Here is a 24862-nt window from a genome sequence, read left to right on the forward strand (position 1 = left end):
GAGGGAACTGAGGCTCGACGCGGTTAAACCATCCACCCGCCTGAGGTCACTCCCCTAAACAGCCACAGTTCTGGCTGCAGGACCAAGTCTCCAGACTGCCATCCTGGTGCCCGCCTGAGGAGGCCTCCGTGCCTCGGGCAGTGAGTGAGTTGAGTATGCCCACATGAGTGAGGGAGCTTGGGCTTTGGGTTTATCTAGCTTCTCTGAGCCACAGGTTCATCATCAACAGGTTTGTTAGGGGTCAACTGGGGTCATGTCACTTGTGAAGCAATGGGCAGGGCGCCTGGCACACAGAGTTCAATAAATATGCATTTACCACTCATTTCCCTCAGAAAGGTCGGGATTTAGAAGAGCATGTAAAGACAGAGCTGGAAGCGGTGGCCTGAAAGCCTAAAGGGCTGAAAGATGAACAGCTCTATATTGGACGTCAGATTAGCCATGGGCAGTCAGAGTGGGGGCCCCACTGTCCTCTAGAGGGCTCTCTGCTCAGGCCCTGATCCTTTCTTTTCTGGCTCAGTTTTTCCTCCTCTCAGCTCCGCCCTGTGGCTCAGGGACCTCTTGCAAGAAGTGCTTTCCTGTAGGCGACAGGCTTTGAAGATTATATGACCTCAAAGGAATAGCTGAGAGGCGTATATGACTTCAAAGGAATAGCTGAGGGGCGTCTGAGTTTAGAAGGTAAGACCTCACAAAGAGGAGAGCTGGGAAAGCTTGAGAAGCTGTTCCCTTCGAGGGATTGCTTGTTCCTTGGGCTCCGGGGTCTGGAGGTGTTAGGGGGTGTGGGACACCCGGGAGGGAGCTCAGAGCCCGCTGGCAGGGGGCCCTTTGGTCCGGAGCCCTCCTGGGAGCTCCAAGGTTTGGCCACAGTTCACACATTGCTTAACTCAAGCCTTCTTTGTCCGGCACCTCTGGTGAGTCGGAGAAAACGAAACTGAAAGCCGGCTGTTGTCTATGATAGCACTTTTGCTGCAGTGTCTCTTTACTCTGATATTTTATTTGGGATTTCTTTGACTCCCTTCCCTTCCTTGCTCCTTTATTTCTACCAGCCCATCTCACACCTGCTGTAACAGGAACCCTGCACATGAACATTTGTCTCAAAGTTTTCATTGCCAGGGTGGTGTGCTTTCATAGCACGATCGATGAGATCTCTGAGGGAGGGGCCTTTGATACTGTCAGGGTGGCCAGATTGCCAAAAAGTGGTTGCTATGTGGGTTCTGTAGCAGGTGCAGTTTTACAGATACGCAAGTAACAGTTTGGTGCTCATGCTTGAATTGCAGTTCTGTTACTCATACCTGGCGGAGGGCCGTTGGACTAAATCAACACCACCAGGTCCCCTGTTTATGTGCTGTGTGTGTGCACACAGGTGGGGAGACCAGGATTCGCTGAATTATTATTTTTTCATAGTGGGACATTATTAGTTCTCTCATTTATTGAATGCCTAATATTTGCCATATGTGACATGCATGACTGTATTTACTGTTGCCCCCTCTGGAGGAAACAAAATTGAGAATAATCTAATGCTACACAATTAGGAAGTAACAGTCTGAAGTTACACAACCAGCGGTTCAGACTTCAATCTTGTGAGGTTGGAGCTTAAGCTCTTTCCGCTTTTCTGTATTATTTTGAATAGAAGCACAAAGAAGACCTGCCCAGCGCCAGAGAACAAACACGCTGAGAGGAATCACACTTCCTGTGGCGTAGGAAATGCAAATTGACACAACACAGATTTCTTTTCCCCCTATAAATGAGAGTTCTTTCTTTCTTTCTTTTTTTTTAAGAGCCCATCTATTTCTGGCAAGAGTATGTTTATATGACATCAGAAGACATTTATTAACATAGCTTGAGAGTTTTTAAAACGATCATATCCTTTTGTTGTGGGACAGAGAACTGGTTCCAAACTCAGGTTTGGCTTCTAGCTGCTCAAAAATCAATACTAGAGAGACAGGTGATGGTGGGAAAGGGAAGGTTGCTTTATTCAGGAATCTGACAACCTGGGAAGATGGCAGACTAACGTCTCAAAGACCATCTTCCCCATGCAAGGGAAGCTGGGGAAGGCATGGGGAAAGGGAGGGGGTGGGGGCTGCGTGCCGAAGAAGCAGATGCCCAGGCAGTTAGTCGTTTGTCAGTATGACCCTGAACAGACATATTGGCATCAGCAGCAGCTGGCCCTTCACTCCTCAAGGCCAGGGGTCTGCACATCTCAAGGAAAGTAGATTAGTTCCGCTACAGACCGAGGGACTTAGGTCAGCACACGCCAGTGCATAGGCTTGAAGCAAATTAACACTTAAGACCTGTTAGTGTGCCATTACTCTTTGACCAGGCATTCAGTTCTTTGAAATCTATCATAAGAAATCTATTATAAGATTTCCCATAAGAAAACAAGCTTTAGGGGCACCTGGGTGCAGTTGGTTAAGCGTCCAACTTCGGCTCAGGTTGATCTTGCAGTTCGTGGGTTCGGGTCCTGTGTCGGGTTCTGTGCTGACAGCTCAGAGCCTGGACCCAGCTTCAGATTCTCTCTGTCTGCCCTTACCCCACTTGCACTCTCTCCCTCTCTCTCTCAAAAATAAACATTAAAAAAAAGAAAGAAAATAAAGTTTAAAAAGCTAAGTTAACTGAACCATTATTTAGAATGGTTAAAAAAATTCTAATTTTAAACGTCTTGTTTAAAAATTGTTTTTTTGTTTTTTTTTTTTTTCCAACGTTTATTTATTTTTGGGACAGAGAGAGACAGAGCATGAATGGGGGAGGGGCAGAGAGAGAGGGAGACACAGAATCGGAAACAGGTTCCAGGCTCTGAGCCATCAGCCTGACGCGGGGCTCGAACTCCCGGACCGCGAGATCGTGACCTGGCTGAAGACGGTCGCTTAACCGACTGCGCCACCCAGGCGCCCCTAAAAATTGTTTTTAAAAACTGCTCAGTAGTGGTGCCTGGGTGGATCAGTCAGTTGAGTCTCTGACTTCAGCCCAGGTCATGATCTCATGGTTTGTGACTTCGAGCCCTGCCTTGAGCTCGCCGTTGTCCGCACAGAGTCCTCTTGGGATCCTCTCTCCGCCTCTCTCTCTGTCCCTCCCTTGCTTGCACTCTCTCTCAAAAATAAACATTTAAAAATAAATGGCGCCTGGGTGGCTCAGTCGGTTGGGTGGCCGACTTCGGTTCAGGTCATGATCTCGCGGTCCGTGAGTCCAAGCCCCGCATTGGGCTCTGTGCTGACAGCTCAGAGCCTGGAGCCGGCTTTGGGTTCTGTGTCTCCCTCTCTCTCTGACCCTCCCCCTGTTCATGCTCTGTCTCAAAAAAATAAATAAACATTAAAAAAATTAAAAAAAAAATAAATACTGCTCGGTAATAAGGAAATGAAGCAACTGTCTGGTGGCATATTGCCATTAAATTTTTTTAAGTTTATTTATTTATTTTTGAGAGAGAAAGAGAGAGAGAGAGAAAATCCTAAGCAGGCTTGATGCCATCAGTTCCGAGTCTGAGGCAGGGGCTTGATGTCTCAAACCGTGAGATCATTACCTGGGCTGAAATCAAGAGTTGGCTGCTCAACCGACTGAGGCACCCAGGTACCCCAGCCATTAAAAATATTTTAAAAGACTTTGCAGTAACATAGGAAATTATTTATACTATGGCATTAAGTGAAAGAAAGCAGGATACTTATACAACATCCTTACATAGCATGATCTCAACTATTTTTAAAAAATGTATAGAAATATACTAAAATGTTAACAATGGCTATTTCTGGGTGGTGGGACTGTAGCATAATAATTTTCTAGAGCAAATAGTTCTATATTAATAACCAGATTAATTTTTCCAATTCAAATGCTTCCTCACTATTGTGAAATTACAGATAGCTCTCTCATCTCCTGGTGGGATGTCAGAAGACTGCAAGAGTATCGTTTTCCCTCATACTGCTGGTCCGTAGTCAGATAACTCCGATTTACCCTGACAGGAATTCTAAGAGTTCCATGTTTCTTTGATCAAGTCCCAAGAAGATACATTTTCATTTTCTTAAAGGAAAGGCACAGAGTTGTAGCCACTGGTAATTACCATCATGGAGAGCAAGAGCCATAACAACCTTCAGGAGAGACCCACACCCTCCAGCAAGGGGAGGGCATCAGTGGAGGACAACCAGTTGATCAAAGCGGTTAAAAAAGAAGACATCAAGCTGGTTCAGCAATTGCTGGAAGGAGGGGCTGATGTCAATTTCCAGGAAAAGGAGTGGGGCTGGTCACCGTTGCATAATGCGGTACAAAGTGGCCAGGAGGACATGCTACATCTTCTGTTTCGTTACGGCGCTAATCCTTGTCTGAGGAAGAAGAATGAGGCCACTCCCTTCATCATCGCTGGGATTGGAGGAAAGGTGAAGGTGCTCGAACTTTTACTTTCTAAAGGTGCAGAGGTCAATGAGTATGATGCTAATGGCTTCACAGCTTTCATGGAAGCTGCTGTGAATGGTAAAGTCGAAGCCTTAAGATTCCTGTATAAGAGTGGGGCAAAGGTGAATTTGAGTCGAAGGACAAAGGAGGATCAAAAGAGGCTTAGAAAAGGAGGGGCCACAGCTCTAATGGATGCTGCTGAAAATGGACATGTAGATGCCTTGAAGGTCCTCCTTGATGAGATGGGGGCAGATGTCAAAGCCCGTGACAACATGGGCAGAAATGCTTTGATCTATGCACTTAGGAACTCTGATGATAGAAAGGTGGAGGTCCTCACTCGCCTTCTGCTGGACCATGGGGCTGATGTCAATGTGAGGGGAGAGAAAGGGAAGACACCCCTGATCCTGGCAGTGGAAAAGAAGCACTTGGGTTTGGTGCAGATGCTTCTGGAACAAGAGCATATAGAGATTAATGACACAGACAGTGAGGGCAATACAGCACTTCTGCTGGCTGTCCAACTCAAACTGGAAGAAATTGCTCAACTGTTATGCGAGAAAGGAGCCAGCACAGACTGTGGAGATCTTGTTATGATAGCGAGGCGCAACTATGACAGTTCTCTTGCAAAGTTTCTTCTCCTTCATGGAGCCAGAGAAGATTTTCACTCTCCTGCTGAAGACTGGAAGCCTCAAAGCTCACGTTGGGGGGAGGCCTTGGAACATCTCCACAGAATATACCGCCCTATGATTGGCAAACTCAAGATCTTTATTGATGAGGAATATAAAATTGCTGACACTTCTGAAGGGGGTGTCTACCTGGGGTTCTATGAAGGGCAGGAAGTAGCTGTGAAACGCTTCTATGAAGGCAGCACACATGGACAAAAGGAGGTCTCCTGTCTGCAGAGCAGCCGAGCAAACAGTGACTTGGTGACGTTCTATGGGAGTGAGAGCCACAAGGACTGTCTGTATGTGTGCCTTGCCCTCTGTGAGCAGACACTGGAGGAACACTTGGATAAGCACAGAGGGGAGGCTGTGGGAAATGAGGAAGATGAATTTGCCCGGCATGTCCTTTTCTCTGTATTTAAGGCTGTGGAAGAACTACATCTACTGTGTGGATACACTCACCAGGATCTGCACCCTGGAAACATCTTAATAGGTAAGTCCCCCCAGTCTTCTCTTAAAAATTATGGGGTCTTTATTTACAAAAGGAAAGGATTTTCATTATAGATAGGAAAAGAGTAGAGTACATGTATACTATTCTGTTCAAGGACTAATGAAACTGATTCATAATTATAGTGCAGTCTCTCCTGCTATGAGGTATAAACTTTACCCCACATGGAGGTCCCAGATGCCAATGGAATACCAGGCTAACCTTATATACTTCCTTTGGCAAATGCAAGTATGAAGGTATGTCTTAGACGGGGTCAGCTCCAGAAATTTGAATTCCTAAAGTAGCCCGCAAGTCAGAGAATGCTGAAGTTATGTTCCTTCAGACAAGATGGTAGTCACCGTAAAACTGAATGGCAAAACTGAGGTCAAAATTGGGCATGCCAGGATAAGATGCAACACAGTGAAACAGCCTCCAAGTAGGCAGAACAAGACACTACCCACTGGCTCAAGCCAATAAACAAACATACAAACAAACAAACAAATGAAAGCAACATTAAAGAAAAGAAGCAGAGCTGAGTGTAAAGTCCCAGGAGGCAATGTGGTGCAGTAGAAAGAGTCTTGGCTTTAGACAGGTTGAGGGAGGCTTGCAGCCCAGTCCTGCCACTTGGTAGCTTTGCAACCTCAAAGTCACTTGATTCTGTGAGGCTTAGTTCTCTCGTTTAAGACTGATAATACTGCTTTGATAAGGTTGTTATGAGGTCTAAGTGCAGTATGTTAGACAAGTTACCTGTGTTATAGGTGCTCAACCAAGGCCAAGTTCTTGTCTAGAGAGCTAAGCAGAAACAGTTACCTAATCTACAGGCATGCATTGAGATTTAAGCTAGGTGTAGGGGAACAAGACAAACAGAGGGTTCAGGTATGGAAAGGCAGAGAACAGTGTTTAAGGTCCTGGACAAGACCTGGAAAGAAGTAGGTAAACCTAAGAACACAACTGGAATCTGGCTTTTAGTTTGAAGCCACTAGTGGCACTCCTTCCTGGTGTTAAGCAACTTTGCTGGGGAGACTGACAAAGGCCAGAAATATGTGCAGCTCTACCAAGTGAAGCAGTCTCAAGATTCAGCCAAGGGCAGGTTCCTTCCCACTTCTAAATGTCTATCTTGATGCAAAAGGGTCATATATCATGTTCTAAAGAAAATTACTTGTCACTACCTATTCTTCAGAATTTCTGGCACCACCTCTTCTATTCTTAGGCTTGAACAATAAAGAATAGACTATATTTCTGCCTCAGGTGGTGAACCTAACATATACTAGAGACTATTCTTTGTATTAAATCCCTAAAATGATAGGGAAAGATGGTTAAATGACTTCATAGCTGAGATCACAATAACAAAAGAAGTTTTACAGGACAAAATCTTTGAAGAGTCATTAAGAGACTGAACATGATTGGATGGGGTTAAAGAAGGACACAGGAGCCAGTATAAATGCAGGAGGCCACAACTAGATGTTACTCATAAAAGTGGGATCAGTGCAAAGAAGCCCCACTTAAGAGTAATGGAAGCGAGAGGCAGGAGAGGACAAAGGACCAGGTAACAGAAAGATTACTGCATTGGTAGAAACTAGGAAGCTCAAACCCTGTGCATCCCCTCTCCCCCACAGACCAAGCATCTATGACAGGCCTGTCTGTCTGCAGACAGGGAGACAGGGCTGCTACTCAAGACACTGGGTGGTTGATGATCTTAAGAGAAACAAAGAACATTTAAACCCACAAGATTTGTGCCAAAGCACCCTACTGAGTGGCATGTCCTTCTTACCCCTAAGTTTCACTGAATAATGTAAAGCAGTTCTGACAACTGCCTCCATTCCCCTATGTTGGATAGCATTAACAGAAACAACTCACAGGGCATCAGGGATTCTCAACTGCAAAATGAAACTTATAGTCAAAAATGACTTAAGATATTCATGAAGTACCGATACCATAAAAGAGATGCATGAAATGGAAGAATTAACACCCAAGGAAACAAAGCTAATTGAATGTATTAGTTTCCTATGGTTGCTGAAACAAATGATCACAAACTTGGTGTCTTAATAGAAACTTATGGGGCACCTAGGTGGCTCAGTCAGTTAAGCCTCCGGCTTCGACTCAGGTCATGATCTCATGGCTCCTGAGTTTGAGCCCTGTGTCTTGGCAGGCTCTGTGCTTACAGCTCAGAGCCTGGAGCCTGCTTCAGAGTTGGTCTCTGTCTCTCTGTGCTCCTCCCCTGCTTGTGCACTCTCTCTTTTTCTCAAAAGTGAATAAACATTAAAAATTTTTTAAACAATAGAAACCTATTCTCCCACAGTCCTGGAGGCCAGAAATCAGTACCACTGGCCCCAAATCAGGTGTCACCAAGACCAAATTCCCTCTGTAGGCTGTGGGGGGAGACTCTGTTCCTTGCCTCTTCCTCTTGGCTGCTGATATTCCTTGACTTGTAGCATCACTTTAATCTCTGCCTCTGTAGTCATATTGCTTTCTCTTGTGTTGTCAGATCTCCCTTTGCCTCCACAGAGGGTGGTTGTTAAAAGTTCTCACTACATAAGGATGTACGTGATTATACTTCGGACTCACCCTGCTAACCCAGGATAATCTCTCCTATTTTAAGATTCTTAATCACATCTGCAAAATCCTTTTTTTGTTTTGACTATATAAAGTAATATTCAGGGGCGCCTGGGTGGCTCAGTCGGTTGAGCATCCAACTTCGGCTCAGGTCATGATCTCACAGTTTGTGAGTTCAAGCCCCGTGTTGGGCTCTGGGCTGACAGCTCAGAGCCTGGAGCCTGCTTCCGATTCTGTGTCTCCCTCTCTCTCTGCCCCTCCCCTGCTCATGCTCTGTCCCTCTCTCTGTCTCAAAAATAAATAAAACATTAAAAAAATAAAAAAAAATAAATATTCACAGATTCCACGGATTAGTACATGGGCATTTACTTAGCTTACCTTATTAAGTAACCACAATACAACTTTGAATATAATTAATAAAACCAGAGAACAAAGATAGGTCATGTCTTCCAAGAAGCAAGAATAAGCATTGTGAAAAGAACCAAATAGAGAATTTGGAATTTAAAAATATGATTGTTTAAAATTTTTAAACTTGGGGTGCCTGGGTGACTCAGTCAGTTGAGTGTCTGACTTCACTTTAGGTCATGATCTCACTGTCTGTGAGTTCCAGCCCCGCATCAGGCTCTGTGCTGATAGCTGAGAGCCTGGAGCCTGCTTCAGATTCTGTGTCTCCCTCTCTGTCTGTCTCTTTTCCACTCATGCTCTTTCTCTCTCAAAAATAAAATAAAAACTTAAAACTCAAGACTGGGTTGAAGATTAAATGAGTGAACTAGAAGATTTGCCCAAGAAATTCTCCAAGGAAATAATAGAAAAGTATAAAGGGATGGAAAGGGAAAAAGTTTAAGAAGTCAGGAATTAGATCCAGAATTTCTAATAGGCATTCCAGAGGGAAGAAGAGAGTGAGGCTGAAACAATATTTGAAAAAAAATCACTGAGAATGTCCCAGAACTAAAAGATGGATATAGTTCTCTTATTGAAAAGACTCACCAAGAGCTGAGGTAAGTATGGAAAAAACCCCATTGAGCCACATCTTAAAGGAATTTCAAAGCATCAAAGAAAAAAGAGAAAACCTCAAAAGCTCCCAAGAGAAAAAAAATTACCTACATAGAAACCAAAATCAGATTGGTAAGGGACTTCTCTCATCAGCAACCTGAATGCCAAAGGAAGGCACTGAGGAGAAAGAGCCTATTTAACAGCTGAATGTTAGTGTCACCCCAGAATTCATATGTTGAAACAATAATCTCCATATGAGGGCACTTGGAGATAAGACCTTTGGGAGGAGATTGGATCATGAGCGTGGAGCCTTCATGAAGGCATTAGTGCCTTTTTTTTTCACAATTAGAAATAATTTTTTCATTTTCTCCAGCTTTATTAAGACAAAATTGACATGTAACATTGTGTGAGTTTAAGGTATATAATGTGATGATATAATATACATCTATATTGCAAAATGATTACCACAATACAGTTAGTTAACACATTACCTCACATAGTTGCCGTTGTGTGTATGTGTGGTGAGAACTTATAACATCTACTCTCAGCAACTTCAACTATATAATACAGTATTGTTAACTATAGTCACCGTGCTGTGCATGACATCCCCAGAATTTAGTCATCTTGTAACTGGAAGTTTGTACCCTTTGACTGCCTTTAGCCATTTCCCTGACCTCCACCACTGGCAACCACCAATCTACTCTCTGCTTCTATGAGTTCAGTTTTTTTTCATTATTTAAAAACATTTTTTTAAATGTTTATTTTTAAGAGAGAGAGAGAGACAGAGAGACAGAGCATGAACGTGGAAGAGGCAGAGAGAGAGGGAGACACAGAATCTGAAGCAGGCTCCAACCTCTGAGCTGTCATTACAGAGCCCAAGGTGGGGCCTGAACTCATGAACCATGAGATCATGACCTGAGCCAAAGTTGGACGCTTAACCAACTGAGCCACTGAGGTGGCCCTCAGTTTTGTTTTGTTTTATTTTTTTTAGATTTCACATATAAGTGAGATCATATAGCATTTGTGTTTCTTTGTCTGACTTCTTAAACTTAGCATGATGCCTTCAAAGTTCATCCATGTTGTCATAAATGGCAGGATTTCTGTCTTTTTATGGCTGCAAAGTGTTCTGCTGTGTGTGTGTGTGTGTGTGTGTACCATTTATTTATTTATCCCTTCATCTGTCAATGGACACAGCCAGTTTCTATGTGTTGGCTAACATAAATAATGGTGCGATGAACCTGGAGATGCAGTTACCTCTTCAAGATGGTGATTTCATTTCCTTCAAATATACTTTTCTATTTTATCAATTTTTAATTTTTTTGAGAAACTTTCACGGTGTTTTCCATAGAGGCTGCACCAATTTACATTCCTACCAACAACACACTAGAGTTCCCTTTCCTCCACATCCTCACCAGTGCTTGTCATCTTTTTGGTGATTATTCTAACAGATGTATGGGATGATATTACATCATAGTTTTGTTTTGCACTTCACTAATAACTACTGATATTGAGCACCTTTTCATGTATCTTTTGGCTCTTTTAATGTCTTCTTTGGAAAAAATGTCTATTCAGGTCCTTTGCCCATTTTTCAGTCAGAACATTTTATCTTTGTTATTGTATTGAATGAATTTTATAATTCACTCCAAACCAGATATCTGATTTGCAAACAGCTTTTTTTTTTAATTTTGTACATTCCCTTTTAATTTTGTTGATGGTTTCTTTTGCTGTGCAGAAGCTTTTAGTTTGATGTAGTCCCTCTTGTTCATTTTTGCTTTTGTTGCCTGTGCTTTTGGTGTCGGATCTAAACTATCACCGCTGGGACCAATATCAAAGAGCTTTTCCTCTATGTTTTCTTTTAGGAGTTATAGGGCTTCAGGTCTTACATTTCAGCCTTAAGCCATTTCAAAGTAGTTTTTTAAGTGGTGTAAGACAGGGTTCCACTTTCATTCTTTTGCATGTAACTATCTGTTTTTTTTCCAACATCATTTTTTGAAGAGATTGTCTTTTCCCCATTGGGTATTCTTGGCTCCCTTGTGAAGAATACATATGTGTGGGTTTATTTTGGGGCTCTTGATTCTGTTTAATTCATTTTATACCAGTACTACATTGTTTTGATTATGAGAGCTTTGTGATATAGTTAAAAACCAGGAAGTGTGATGCCTCTAGATGTGTTCTTTCTCAAAATTGCTTTGGATGGATTAATGCCCTTATAAGAAGAGGTCATAGAGGGCTGCCTGGGCGGCTCAGTTGGTTGATTCTCTGACTCTTCATATCCACTCAGGTCATGATCTCATGGTTTGTGAGGTTAAGCCCTGTGTTGGGCTCTGTGCTGATAGCATGGAGCCTGCTTGAGATTCTCTCTTTCCCTCTTTCTCTGCCACTCTGCCACTTGCACTTTCTCTCTCAAAATAAATAAACAAAAAAATAAGTAAACATTAAAAAAAAAGAAGTCATAGAGCTAGCTAGTTATCTTTCCACCATATGAGGACACAGCAAGAAGATGGCTGTCTATAAACCAGTAAGAGGGTCTTCACCATGAACCCAGTCCTGCTGACACCCTCATCTCAGATTTCCAATATTCAGAACTGTGAGAAATAAATTTCTGTTGTTTAAGCCTCTCAGTCTATTGTGATTTGTCATAGCATCCAGGACTGACTGAGAGAACAGTCACATTATTATTGTTCACATGTGATTCAGAATAAATACATATTTTTGATTGCAGTATTATTAGCACACAGTGTTTTATTAGTTTCAGATGTATAATATAATGATTCAACAATTCTATACATTACCCACTGCTCATCACAATAAGCACACTTTAATCCCCTTTATTTATTTTACCCATCCCCCTCCACTTCCCCTCTGGAAACCACCAGTTTGTTCTCTGTATTTAAGAGTCTGTTTTTTTGTTTGGCCCCTTTTTTTTTCTTTGTTCATTTGTTTTGTTTCTTAAATTCCACATATGATGAAATCCTATGGTGTTTAGGTTTCTCTGACTTATTTCACTTAGCATGATAGCCTCTAGGACCATCCATATTGTCACAAATGGCAAGATTTCATTCTTTTTGATTGCCGAGTAATATTTCATTCTCTCTCTCTCTCTCTCTCTCTCTTGATATATATGTATATCTTCTTTATCCACTCATCTGTTGATAGACAATTTGGCCACTTCCATATCTTGGTTATTGTAAATAACACTGTAAACATAAGGGTGCATATAACTTTTCAAATTAGTGTTTTGTTTTCTTTGGGTAAATATCTGATAGTGGAATTACTGGATCATATCATATCTATTTTTAATTTTTTGAGAAGCCTCCATACTGTTTTCCACAGTGGCTATAGTAATTTACATTCCTACCAACAGTGCACACTTTTTCTCCACATTTTTACCAACATTTATTTTTTGTCCTTTTGATTGTAGCCATTTTGACAGGCATAAGGTGATATCTCATTGTGGTTTTGATTTGCATTACCCTGATGATGAGTGATGTCGAGAATCTTTTCATGTGTTTGTTGGCCATTTGTATGTCTTCTTTGGAAAAAGTTTCTATTCAGGTCCTCTGCCCATTTTTAATTGAATTGTTTGGGGTTTTTTTGGTGTTGAGTTGCATATGTTCTTTATACCTTTTTGGCATTAACCCCTTATTGGATATCTCATTTGCAAATATCTTCTCCCACTGAGTAGGTTACCTTGTTGTTTTGCTGATGGTTTCCTTTGTTGTACAGAAGCTTTTTATTTCAGTGTAGTCCCAATAGTTAATTTTGCTTTTGTCTTCTCTTCCTGAGGAGATATATCTAGAAAAAATGTTTCTATGGCCAATGTCAGAGGAATTACTGCCTATTTTTTTTTCTTTTTCTAGAATTTAATGGTTTCAGCTCTCACATTTAGGTCTTTGATCCATTTTGAGTTTATTTTTGTGTATGGTGTAAGAAAGTGGTCTATTTTCATTCTTTTGCATGTAGCTGTCTAGTTTTCCCAACACCATTTGTTGAAATACATTTTTTAAGCATTCAAGGATCCAGGAAAACTTTCTGCCCACAGACCCTACATGAAAGATCTGCTAGAGGATATGCATAAGGAAGGAGAGAGAGTCTGGGAGAAAATAGTAACTTACAAGAAGCAAAGAATAAACAAAGAATTCATTGTTTATGTAAATTATGCACATTGTTTTTTTTTAAGAATTACAAATATATTAATCTTAGATGACATCACTGTGGTGGGAGTGAGGATGAAGAGGTTCTTGATTCATTCATTGACAGCAGGGTGGAGTGGGCAGATTTTGTCCGGACTCTGCCCATCAACTGTTAACAGTCTGTGATGATGTAAGTTTAAAATTTTGATAGCACTTTAACAATGTCTATTGAATCTAAACAAAACAAAACAAAACTGGGGCTTGTTAAAAAAATCAAGTGTTAGGCAGAGATGTGAAGTGTTCCATCAGGCACTTGCCAATTTAAGTAGTAGAACTCAGCTCCAAGTGGCTTAAACAATGAAGGGGATTTATTAGTTCGAATAGCTGAAAACAGTCCCTGGTTATGATCTGCATCCCATCTGCCCCTTCAACCTCCTTTCCAACTACATCCCTCCTCTCCAGGTACTCAGCCTGCTTTCTGTCAGAGCGGAATTCTTTGGGTTCCTTTCTGCCTTGGGAATTCCTATCTGGAATTCTCTCTTCCCTGCTCCACTTATCCATTCAAATTCTACTAATTTTGAAAGAGAGAGAGAGAGAGAGAGAATGCAAGCAGGGGAGGGGCAGAGAGAGAGAGAGGGAGAGAGAGAATCCCAAGCAGCCTCCATGCTGACAGCATGGAGCCTCATGTGGGGCTCAAATTCACAAACTGTGAGATCATAACCTGAGCTGAAATCAAGAGTTGGATGCTCAACCAGCTGAACCACCCAGGTGCCCTAAGAGTCCTTCCTCAAGGAAGACTTCTTTCCCACATACAGCCATGTGGTTCTTGTTATAAACTTTCAGTTTCCTGCACTTTTGGCTAGTACTTTTAAAGTTGCAATTAACTTTGTGTTTATTTGTGTAATTATTCACTCAATATCTATCTCCTTGTTCAGCGACTCTGAACCCTGCAGGATCTGTGCCGTGTTCTCCTCCTCCACTGTCATTTTCCCCCTCACTAGACCCTTATTGAATAATTTAGTGGAAGCATTTTTGTTAGACTGTGGGTTTCCGTGCAACTTTGATATCTAAGTTCAGAATAAAAAGGGTTCGAGAAGCACACAATTCTACTGACTGTCATCCTCTCTGGAGTTACCCAGTTTTCTTTCTTTGACTCCTTCAAGCCAGAAGCAGGAGCTACTTCTTCAAGGACAGATCACTGACTTGTTCTCCTCTCATATTGTTCCGGATCTCTCCTGTCCATGCATCCCTCTGTCTGAGGACTCAGTGGCTTCTTTCCAGGGAGAAGGATTCTGAAGAGGGGATGAGGCAGTGACTCATAACAAGCACATGGTTAATCCATGATAACTGCTTACAGCATCATAGTGGGCTGTGGGTGATGGGCTTGATTTAGTGGAGTGCTGTGCTAATCTGGCCTTGGATTTGGAATCTTGTTGGTTAGCTGTTGTGTAGCCTTAGGAAGTCAACATAACTCCTGCCAGCGGTTTCTTTATAAATCTGTGCTCTTTGCCCCCAGGAATTGCCTGAATGGGGAGCTAGTTAAATTTATCCTCATCCTACCTCACCCCCAGGACTGGAAAAAAATAAAATTTAAATCCTGCCCTTGGCATATACCTAACAGGTGAAACGATGTGGTGCACATGGCTCTTTTGAGGAGCAAATGGCCATGCAGATATAAGCTTTATTGCTGCTTTCTTTGGCGATGGTAGCACATTGCAGAACATATTTATTTAAGTTAATTACAACAGGAAGAGAAAGGATTTTCATTGCATCTCTACAAACTATCCCCTAGATTCCAAGAATGCTGTTTGCCTGGCAGATTTCGATAAAAGCATCAAGTGGGGTGGAGAGCCGCAGGAAATCAAGACAGATCTAGAGGTAATTTCTACAACTAGTTTACTTTTCCATCTTTCACCTTCCTTTTTTTGTTTCATTCATTCCCTTATGTCCTGTGGCCAATTAGAGGTCATCATTTCTATTTTAACTAACTTTCACAGCGTTTTCCCAGAGATTGCTGCCTTCAGTCCTGTGCAGACAGTAGCATTTCTCTGGGTTGGTGTGGAGTTGGTTGTTGCTGTGGTTCCTTTCTGTATCTCTTTGGATCTCTCTCCTCCTGCACCAGCTAGATAGTAAATAAATCGAGCATGCCACATCTCTTCTAAAATTACCTCCAAGAAGCATCTCCAAATCACCTCCAGAATTCCTGCAGGAGGTATTTTCTGCCTAAGGACAAAGCAGTTGAGATTTCTTTTCCCATTCCATCCAAACGGGGGTGCTAAACTCCTGGGAGGGCCAGATACTACAGCCCTCTGAAACACAAGAGAGGGATGAGATTGATCTTCAGCTTGAAAGAGACTAATCTTGGCCAAAAGGGTTAAGACCCTGAAATAGCTGTTTCTCCTGGGAGGAGAGAGGGCAGAAACAGAGCCTGACCTCTGCAGACCAAAGGTTCCAGATTGATTCTGATCCTGTCAGGGCAGCTTTGTCCTGGGGGATTCTCCAGGGTGCTCAACTTTCAACCCCAGGAGCAAGAGCTCTCTATCCATGTCTGGCCTTTGCTGTTAAAAGCCTCAGATTTTAGCTTCTTCCCTGACTGGTGTCTTGCCTGCTGCATGAAGTTCCTATGCTGACCTCCTTCTTGGCCTCTCCTCCCTGTCATGACCTAACTCCTGGGGCTATCACTCTGTCCCACTGGACCTGGACTGGCTCCTTTATCTGCTCCCTGACATAGCCCCAACCCAAAGTCCCAGTTCCCAGCCAGATTCGTACCATTTCCCTTGCTTAAAATATTTTTCTTCTCCCCTGTTTATCTGTATGCTGTCCATACTTTAAGATCAAGCTCAAATTCCTCTTCCTTTAAGCAGTCTGCCCTGACAACTCTGGCCCATGATTACTTTTCACTCCTTATAAACCTCAGTTGTGGGGACCATATACTGCCTCGAAGGGTTCTTTATACACTACCTGTGTCTTTTCTCCCTAATAAGCCTGTGGACTCCTTGAGATTTCTCCCACTTTCCATTTGGTCATAACCTATATCACACCTCCATACAGAGTGATAATTCTTGAATACCTTTAGCTCAATTTATGGGTTTCATGCAGGCCCTTGGACTGCTGGTCCTGTATGTGGTAAAGAAGGGAGATATCCCTTTTGAAACCCTGAAGACTAAAAGTAATGAAGAGGTGATTCAACTTTCTCCAGATGAGGAAACTTGTAACCTCATTCATCACCTGTTCAACCCTGGAGAAAATGTGAAGGAGCATCTGAGTGGCCTGCTGGGTCATCCCTTCTTTTGGAGTTGGGAGAAGTAAGTAAAGCTTGATTGCATATTTCAGGCATCCAGAAAGGAGACAGTGAGTGTATTAGTCAGGAGATTTTATATATAATATATATAAAATCATATATCATATATCCAAATGATAAATATAAATATATATTTACTTTTCATAAGGAAATGGCTCAGGCAGTACTGAGGCTGAGAATTCTCATGATCTGCCTCTGCAAGCTGGAGACTCAGGAAACCCAATAGTGTAATTTAGTCCAAATCCAAAGGTCTGAGAGCCAGGGGGCACTGATGATGGGGATTCCAGTAAGGGTCTGAAGGCCTGAGAGCCAAAAGGGGTGTGGGCAAAAGAAGGTTGATGTCCCAGATGAAGCCATAAGACAAGAAGGGGTGAATTCCAGGTTTTGTTCTATTCAAGGACCTCAGGGGATTAGACGAGGTCCATTCACAAGGGGAAGGTGATCTGCTTTACTGAGTTCACCAGTTCAAATACTAATCTCATCTGGAAACACCTCACAGATATGCCTAGAATAATATTTAATCTGGGTCCTTTGTGGCCAGACAAGTTAACACATAAAATTAACCACCATGGTTAGGTGGTGTGGGAAGGAGTTAGGCTGGGAATCAGAAGACTTGGGCTCTCCTCTCAGCTTGGCATCTCCTGACTGTGTATCTTTGGAGTAGTGACTTAATGTCTCTGGATTCTGGTTTTGTTTTCTGAGGAAAAGAAAAAGCCGGGGGGGGGGGAGGGGGAGCGGAGAAAGAGAGCAAGATGCCTGCCTCTTCCATCATACAGAATTTTTAGAGACATGATTTTACTACTTTTATCAAAAACCAAAATGTAACATTGTTCTTTCTGAAAAGAGAAGGCAGAGTGGAATGACCATGATAATTTTGTCATCTTCAGCCGCTATAGGACCCTTAGGGATGTGGGAAATGAATCGGACATTAAAATGCGAAAATGTAACAGCAGGATTGTCCAACTACTGCAACTTGAAATGTCTGAATGTTCCAGAAGTTTTGCCCAGTGGACTTCTAAGGTATGAACGATTCCTGTGTCTGGAAGTTATTCTAGGAGTAAGGATCTGTGTAATGTGTTATGTTAGTTTTTTTTTTTTTTTTAGCTTTCAGTATACTATTGGCCTGGCTCAGCCAAGGGGTAGAAGATGTGATTTCCCTGCCTTCCTCCCCATCCCAGCCCCCTCTGCCCTGTTGGGTCTCTGTCTCATCTTTCAGAGGCTAGGCCCTCCTGACAGACAGACTCTCATCTAGACTTCTCTTCAGGATGGCCGCGTCCCAGCCCAGGAGTCTTTTCCTTTCTCGTGGCTCTTTCCCTCCAGCCCTGGTTCTAAGAGATGCCTGGCTAATCATCCTATTACTATTGTGACAAGAGCGGCTGATTAAATAGAGTTTAACCCCAAGGAGGTCCCGCACCGTGAGACTTCTCAGTCCAGGGAGAGACTGGCTGCCTCTGCCGACTGTCCAGCCCAGCTCTGAGGGCCCACATACACATCTACATTCTGCCTGGGGAAACACACCATGAAGAAATCTTTCAAATTTCTCTTCTTCAAGAAATGGTCCACCTAACTTGAACTAAATCAGTAAAACATAACAAATCAATCATCACCTCGATCTGGTCAATGCTACCAAAACTTCCGTTATTATTACTTAGCAGATACCTATCAAGTGCCAGTTTCGTGCTAGACCCATGTGAGGCTGTGGGCATGTAAAGCAGAGTACAGCATGGTCCCTGGAGGGCCGAGAGACCCACAGAAACACTGGCTGTATGATACGTGCTGGGCTCCCTGGAGACAGTGCAAAGCACTATGGGAGAATCCATATCCCCAGGTCTTTGACCGAAACCAATAGCTTCCCAATCATATGCCTGATCTAGGACTGCTTGTCTCACACCTCTTTGTTTCTGGGTCTCATTTTGCTTTCCTTCCCTTGTTTGCCTCTAGATGACACATCACACTCATAATTGCTGCCTTAGTGTCCATTTCTCCCCACTACCCTGTAAATTCCAGGGGGGCAGAGACTGTCCGTTGTCATGTCTGTTACTGAATTCCTGGCATGGAGTAGGTATGCCATGACTCTTTGCTAAATGAACGTCTATAAAACTTCAGCTAAAACTTAAACTTTTAGAAACAGAGAAGTTTGAAACAAGAACAAGTGATAATAACAGCTGACAATTCTGTAGCACTGACTCTATGGCAGTTATAGTTCCCAGGGCTTTGTGAGAGTTTCCACAGCTAATCCTTATAACAACCTCTGAGGCAATTACCTCCCTTTTGTGGGTGGGCACACTGAGGCACAGGCAAATACTTTTTCCAAAGGCACAGAGCCAGCAACAGAATCTGAAGCTGGGCAGTCGGGCTGCCGATGCTGTGTGCTAAAGCTACTCACTGCACGAAGTGATGATGCCATGAAGTCCACCCGTTCATTTAATTGCTGAGGAAATTGAGACTCAGAGGTATAACCTGAAATAGCCAGACCTGGAAAAGCAAAGATTGGCAGCGCCTGGGAAGGAAAACCTGTTCTTTTGTTTCCCAGTTCATCAGTTCTTTCCCCAAAACTTTATGGACTTATGATGCATTTTGACTGACTTCAAGCCTTACCTTTTTACTATTTTTTAGGTTTTTTTTTTTTAAGTTCATTTATTTATTTTTGAGAGGGAGAGCACAAGCAGGGCAGGGGCAGAGAGAGAGAGAGAGAGAGGGAGACACAGAATCCAAAGCAAGCTCTAGGCTCTGAGGGGTCAGCCCAGAACTCGACGTGGGGCTTGAACCCATGAACCACAGGATCATGACCTGAGCCGAAGTTGGATGCTTAACTGACTGAGCCCCCAGGCGCCCCTCAAGTCTTATCTTTTAATTCCCATTTGAGACTTTGACTTTCTGTCAATTCTCACGACTTGCCCATTTTCACGGTCATACATTCAGCTTTGCGGCAGCCCCGAGGAGCCAAGTTTTCCAGCGTGTGCTCCTGCCTCCTCCCTCCGGGGCGCCCCGCGCTGGCGTGCAGTGGCTCAGCCCTTCTCCCAGGTGCGCTGCACGTGGCACATGTAGACTGTCTCAGCAGGTCTTCGCTGGGGTGGTCTAGTCACCCGTGACTCTTGAGGGACTCTATCTTCACGACTGTTGGGTGCTATTCTCTTACCCCTAACGCTTTGTAAAAAGGAGAGCCACCTACAAGGGTGCAAACACACAGAGAAAGGCATGGGCTTGGGAGACGCTGCTGTGAGATACTTAGAGGCAAGGAGGAACATGGAACCTTTGGAAATAGGATTCAGAACAAAACAAAACCCACCACACTCATTTTGGCAATGGCTGCCGGGTCCGATTTTAGTCTGAACACCCCTCTTCAGGGGGGAAATGTAATCAATTACCAACTTGGACAGGTGGCCACCAGGATAAAAATATTGTACAGTCTAACGAGTAAATTTCCTAGGATAGTAGCCAACGAATGTCTAAACCATGTTTCAATATATTTAACTTCCTATGAAAACAATTCACTGAGAAAATAGATACCAGAATGTGAAGTTACTTATAATCCCACAACTAGACACAACTACTGTTAGCATTTTGATGTTATAGTATTTACTTCCGTTCTTTTTCTTTCTATTAATTTACTTTATTAATCAGTGGTAATTTGGGCATATACAAATTCGCATTTTGCTTTTTTGTACTAATAGTGCGTTAGGGTTTATTTTGTGTTGCTACTACATTTTTGCTTAACATTTTGTTTTGTAGATTGACAACTACGTTATGCAAGAAATGAATAAGTATTATGAAAACAAACGCAAACGGTATAAGAATACTGTGAGTGATCTGTTAAAGTTCATCCGGAATTTGGGAGAACATATTAATGAAGAAAAAAACAAAGAGTAAGTACTATTTCTGTTGCTGTAAGTCATCTATGAAATGAGGGTGATTTAAAAATCCAATTCTAGGGCTGCCTGGGAGGCTCAGTCTGTTGAGTGTACGACTTCAGCTCAGGTCATGATCTCGTGGTTCATGAGTTCAAGCCCCGTGTTGAGCTCTGTGCTGACAGCTTGAAGCCTGGAGCCTGCTTCGGATTCTGTGTCTTCCTCTCTCTCTGCCCCTTCCCCATGTGTGCTCTGTCTCTCTCTCTCTCAAAAATAAACATTAAAAAAATTAAAAATCCAATTCTAAATTTATATCTGCTATTTGTTAGAATAGGAAATTTATTTTGATGGAAGAAAAGTAATTCCTCCCCTCTGGAAAAGGCCAACACAAGGGTCTTACAGTGAATGACAGATGTGCCCCGCAGGCTCTTATCCTCCTTTTTAGCTATTGCTGAGCTCTTTTGAACAGAAGGATAGTGACTCCCTTGTGGGAAGAAATGCAGGGGCCCGGGCAGCCGGCTAAAGTGAATGTGGTGCTGTAAAAGTCTCAAAAGTAGCCCCTGTTAGTGAAATCAGCTGGTGCAGCCTAAAATGTTAGCTGTAAACTCACAGAAAGCTTACAGTTTTCAGGGCTCTTTTGGATTTTGGAATTGTAGATAAGGGACTGTGGAACTGTATCATCTCCATGTTATGGAGAATAAAACGGGTTCACAAAAATCAAGTTGCTAATTAGTTGAAGAGTTAGGAGATGAATCTTGTTCTGTCAGATTAAAAAAAAATTTTTAATGTTTATTTATTTTTGAGAGAGAGAGAATGTGAGCAGGGGAGGGGAAGAGAGAGAGGGAGACACGGAATCTGAAGCAGGCTCCAGGCTCTGAGATGTTAGCACAGAGCCTGACACAGGGCTTGAACTCACGAGCTGAGACATCATGACCTGAGCCGAAGTCGGATGCTTAACTGACTGAGCCACCCAGGTGCCCCTTGTTCTGTCAGATTTTAAAGTCCTTACTCCCTCTGCTCTAGAAACCAAGGGAGCAAAGAGATCTTTGGACGCAGATGCTATAATGGGGGAAGACGATTTGGGGGCAACCATGCCAATATGTTTATGTTTCATTTCAGGATGAAGTCGAGAATTGGAGAACCTTTCCAGTATTTGCAGGAGAAATTTCCCGATCTCGTCATCCATGTCTACACGAAACTACAGAACACAGAATACAAAAAGCATTTTCCCAAAACCCTCAATCCCAGCAAGCCTTAGTGTGATAGAGGTCATCCCTGAGTGGTGGCTGAGCTTTTAGAGTTCAGGGAGGTACTTACTTAGCTGTGATCTCGGGCAAGTCACAACTCTCTGTCTGGGTCTCTTAACTAACCTGGTTGTTTGCGGGGATGTTAGATAGCGGGTATATCAGGCCCTGACACAGTGCCCAGTTTTCCCACATGTTTACAACAGAAAAATGTATATGCTCAAACTACCTTCCTTGTCTTTTTTATGGATAAAGCTTAGTGGTAGGAGCTGGGAGGGCATCCTGCTAAGATTCCTCTTGTCAGTTACACCCCAGGAGTTGAGTGGCTACACCTGTAATGCTTCTATGTTTTACCTTGATTGTCTCATTTAATTCTGCCAATGACCTTGCAAGACAGGGTTTATTATCTCCATTTAAGAACTGGCAGACCTGAGATTCAGAGAGTTTGAATTACTTGCCCAAGATCATACAACTTGCATAGAGCACTGTATAAATGCATGTCGTGTTATTGTTATCACTAACTTGGGTATTTAGAACTTAATCACTAGCCCAGGGATCTTCTGGATGGATCCCCAAAGGAATATGTCAAAGGGACTCCAGAAAGCTCATTCACTCATTTACTCCACTTATGCATGCATTCATTCATTCAATATTTGTTGAACACCTAGTATAAGACCAGACACTAATTGTATGAATTCCATTCCTTCTAGAACCACCTACATTGGTTTTCCATGACCTCAAGGCAGTAGTTCTCGACTGGGGGCAGTTTTGCCCCCCAGGGGCCATTTAGCATCATCTGGGGATGTTTTTGGTTTTCAATCTGGGAGATAGGGCATGTTATTGTCATCAGATAGATGGAGGTCAGGGATGATGCCAAACATTCTATAATGCACAGGACAGCCCCCCACAACAGAGAATTAGCCAGCCTAAAATATCAGTGGTACCAAGACTGAGAAACTCTGCCTTAAGGAATTGGGACACTTTTGAACTGGCTTGGGGACTAGGACCATGGATTGTGTAGACCACCTCACAGAGGAGCGACTTGGATTTATTTTCTTGCTTTTGGATTTGTAGTGAAACAATTCCAGTGTCACCTCCCCAGGAAGCCCCCTGAGCCCCCCCACCCTCCATCCCCCAGTCTGAGTGCTCTTTCTGGCCCCCTAGCACCCATAACCAGAGCATGCTTCTCTCCACCTTGAGCTTGCTTCTTCCTCACTGGAATGTAAGCTTTCAAGGACCAGTGATATTTATAATGTTTATTTATTTATTTTGAGAGAGAGAGTGAGTATAAGCGAGGGAGGGACAGGGCTCAGCGTGGAGCTCGATGTGGGGCTTGATCCTACAACCATGAGATCCTGATCAGAGCCAAAATCAAGTGTTGGACACTTAACTGACTGAGCCACCCAAGCACCCCAATATATATTTTTTGATTTGTATCATTAGTGCCTAGCAAAATGTCTGCCATATGGTAACATTCAATAGTCCCTGAAAAATGAATGAACCACCTTTATAAATGAAGAATAATGTTACCTTAGATTTTAATCGTGCTTTATAATTTATAAATTACACCCACATATTTTCTCTTTTAGTTTTCAAAATTATCCTGTAAGGTAGGTGTTGTTATCTTCATTTTGCAGATGAGGATAGAGACATATTGATTTACTCTAATACATAGCTAGAAAGTATCACTGTCTTGATTTGAACATATTTTCTGGCATTAAGGCTGATGTATTTTCCACTTATCCTCGTTCTGGTGGTCAAGGTGGAGACTTGTAATGGGAGGAACTGGGGATAAAACAGTATCTTAGGTTCTTTCTGAAGAGATGACGACAGTAAATGAAGTTAAGAAGAGTTGGAAGTCAAACTAAACATAACTGACACTGATGTCCTCCACTCTCACCTATGATTGCATGGATCATCCTCTCCTTGCTTAAAAAAAAGGTACTGAGTTGTATGGAAACCAATTTGTCAATAAATTTCATATATATAAAAAAAATAAATAAATAAATAAATAAATAAATAAATAAATAAATAAAAAGGTACTGGAAGAAAGAAACTTAAGGCTGTTCTGTAAGGTTTTAGGAGAAGCAAGATTGCCTTAGATTTTAAAATTAAGGTTTGTTTTTTCTGATTTGTAGTAAGTACCTGGTTATGTCAATCAAAATGCCCATTTGTAAAGCATAGTCAATAAAACTTGGAGTCCTCTTTTTCAGTCTGATTTTCTCTAAGTGATATTTCCACTATAGAGAATAGTGATAAATATAATAGAAAATGCTCAATGAATAATTCCTGGTTAGGTTTTAAGAAAGGGCATCCTCCTCTTTAATAATGGGAAAGGAGCCTATTTTCAGCCTTTCAGTAATTCTGGAACAATTTGAGGCTGGGGTGTCTGTAGAGAGAGAAGGAAGGAACTGATCGTTTTACCCTCCGCTTTCATTCTCTGAGGGTTTCTGTGGATGCTCTGCAAATATTTCTCACTTGGTCCTCATTATCACAAACATTTCACTGAGTTTGTAGCTCATGTTAGGTGCTATGTTAGGCAAGGTGATCCTGTGCCTGGACTTGTCAAGCAGAAGTGCCAGTTACATAGAGAAGAGGGAAGTTGCCCACCTGGAATGTACTGGACAAGTAATACAGGGGAGACAATTATGGTAAACGTAACAATTACCACTTCTTGAGCACCTACTGGTTTCCAGTGCCTAATGCTTCTATACATGACATCCATCAACACCCAGGACAATGCTATGAGATGCAATTATTCCATTTTACAGAAGAGGCAATAATGTGCAGAAAGGATCGATAAGTTGCTCGAGTTCACAAACGTGGTAAGTGGAAGAGCTAGGATACAAACCCAGGTCTGCAACTCCATCAGGTGTGGCCTCCCCAGAGAGCCAAAGATGGTGAGTTTGGCAGGGCTGAATGATAATTGTGAGTGGGGCTTATTGCGGCTTTCGTCAGTTGCTCCCAGTGCAGCCTAGGAGGTCAAGGTTACCCATGACCTTCATAGCACCGAATCCAATGACACTTCTCTGTTTTCACCAGTCTACCGGCTGACCACTCTTTTGCTTTTTCACCTGCCCCCATTAGCATCCTCAGCACCACACTCACCTACTTTTTCTCACCCATTGTTTGCTTCTCCACAATGTCCTTTGCCAACTCATTCTCTGCTCATCCTCTATACATTGAGTGTCCCTGACTTAAGCCTCAAGCAATTCACTTTTCCCCCCTTTCTCCTTAGACGATCTCTTCAAATACCATGACTAATATTATCAT

The 24862-nt window shown here is 42.6% G+C and overlaps 1 protein-coding gene across 3 annotated transcripts; it reads left to right on the forward strand.

The window, feature by feature from the left end:
• Window positions 1-534: 534 nt before the first annotated feature.
• On the forward strand, window positions 535-23796 carry RNASEL (ribonuclease L). Of its 3 annotated transcripts, XR_004343094.1 has the most exons (8): window positions 537-675; window positions 5454-5523; window positions 14989-15074; window positions 16296-16501; window positions 17385-17517; window positions 20230-20363; window positions 21465-23530; window positions 23629-23796. XR_004343094.1 is itself a non-coding variant. In XM_030302559.1 (7 exons), the coding sequence occupies exons 2-7, from the start codon at window positions 4047-4049 to the stop codon at window positions 21601-21603; spliced, it is 2175 nt and encodes a 724-aa protein (XP_030158419.1). In that variant the 5' UTR covers window positions 535-675; window positions 3843-4046; the 3' UTR covers window positions 21604-21817. The 3 variants fall into 3 exon arrangements, 2 of the variants coding, with proteins under 2 accessions (XP_030158419.1, XP_030158420.1); XM_030302559.1 differs by lacking the exon at window positions 23629-23796 and having other exon boundaries at window positions 535-675; window positions 3843-5523; window positions 21465-21817; XM_030302560.1 differs by lacking the exon at window positions 23629-23796 and having other exon boundaries at window positions 535-675; window positions 4010-5523; window positions 21465-21817.
• Window positions 23797-24862: the final 1066 nt, after the last annotated feature.

Source organism: Lynx canadensis, chromosome F1 (genome assembly GCF_007474595.2).
Source record: "Lynx canadensis isolate LIC74 chromosome F1, mLynCan4.pri.v2, whole genome shotgun sequence".
NCBI lineage: Eukaryota > Metazoa > Chordata > Mammalia > Carnivora > Felidae > Lynx > Lynx canadensis.

Bases quoted from the DNA above. Each gene is read 5' to 3' on its own strand.
- RNASEL (XM_030302559.1), top strand. From the start codon at position 4,047: ATGGAGAGCAAGAGCCATAACAACCTTCAGGAGAGACCCACACCCTCC. The intron at 5,524-14,988 runs GTAAGTCCCCCC...ACTATCCCCTAG, and splicing joins CCCTGGAAACATCTTAATAG to ATTCCAAGAATGCTGTTTGC. The intron at 20,364-21,464 runs GTAAGTACTATT...GTTTCATTTCAG, and splicing joins AATGAAGAAAAAAACAAAGA to GATGAAGTCGAGAATTGGAG.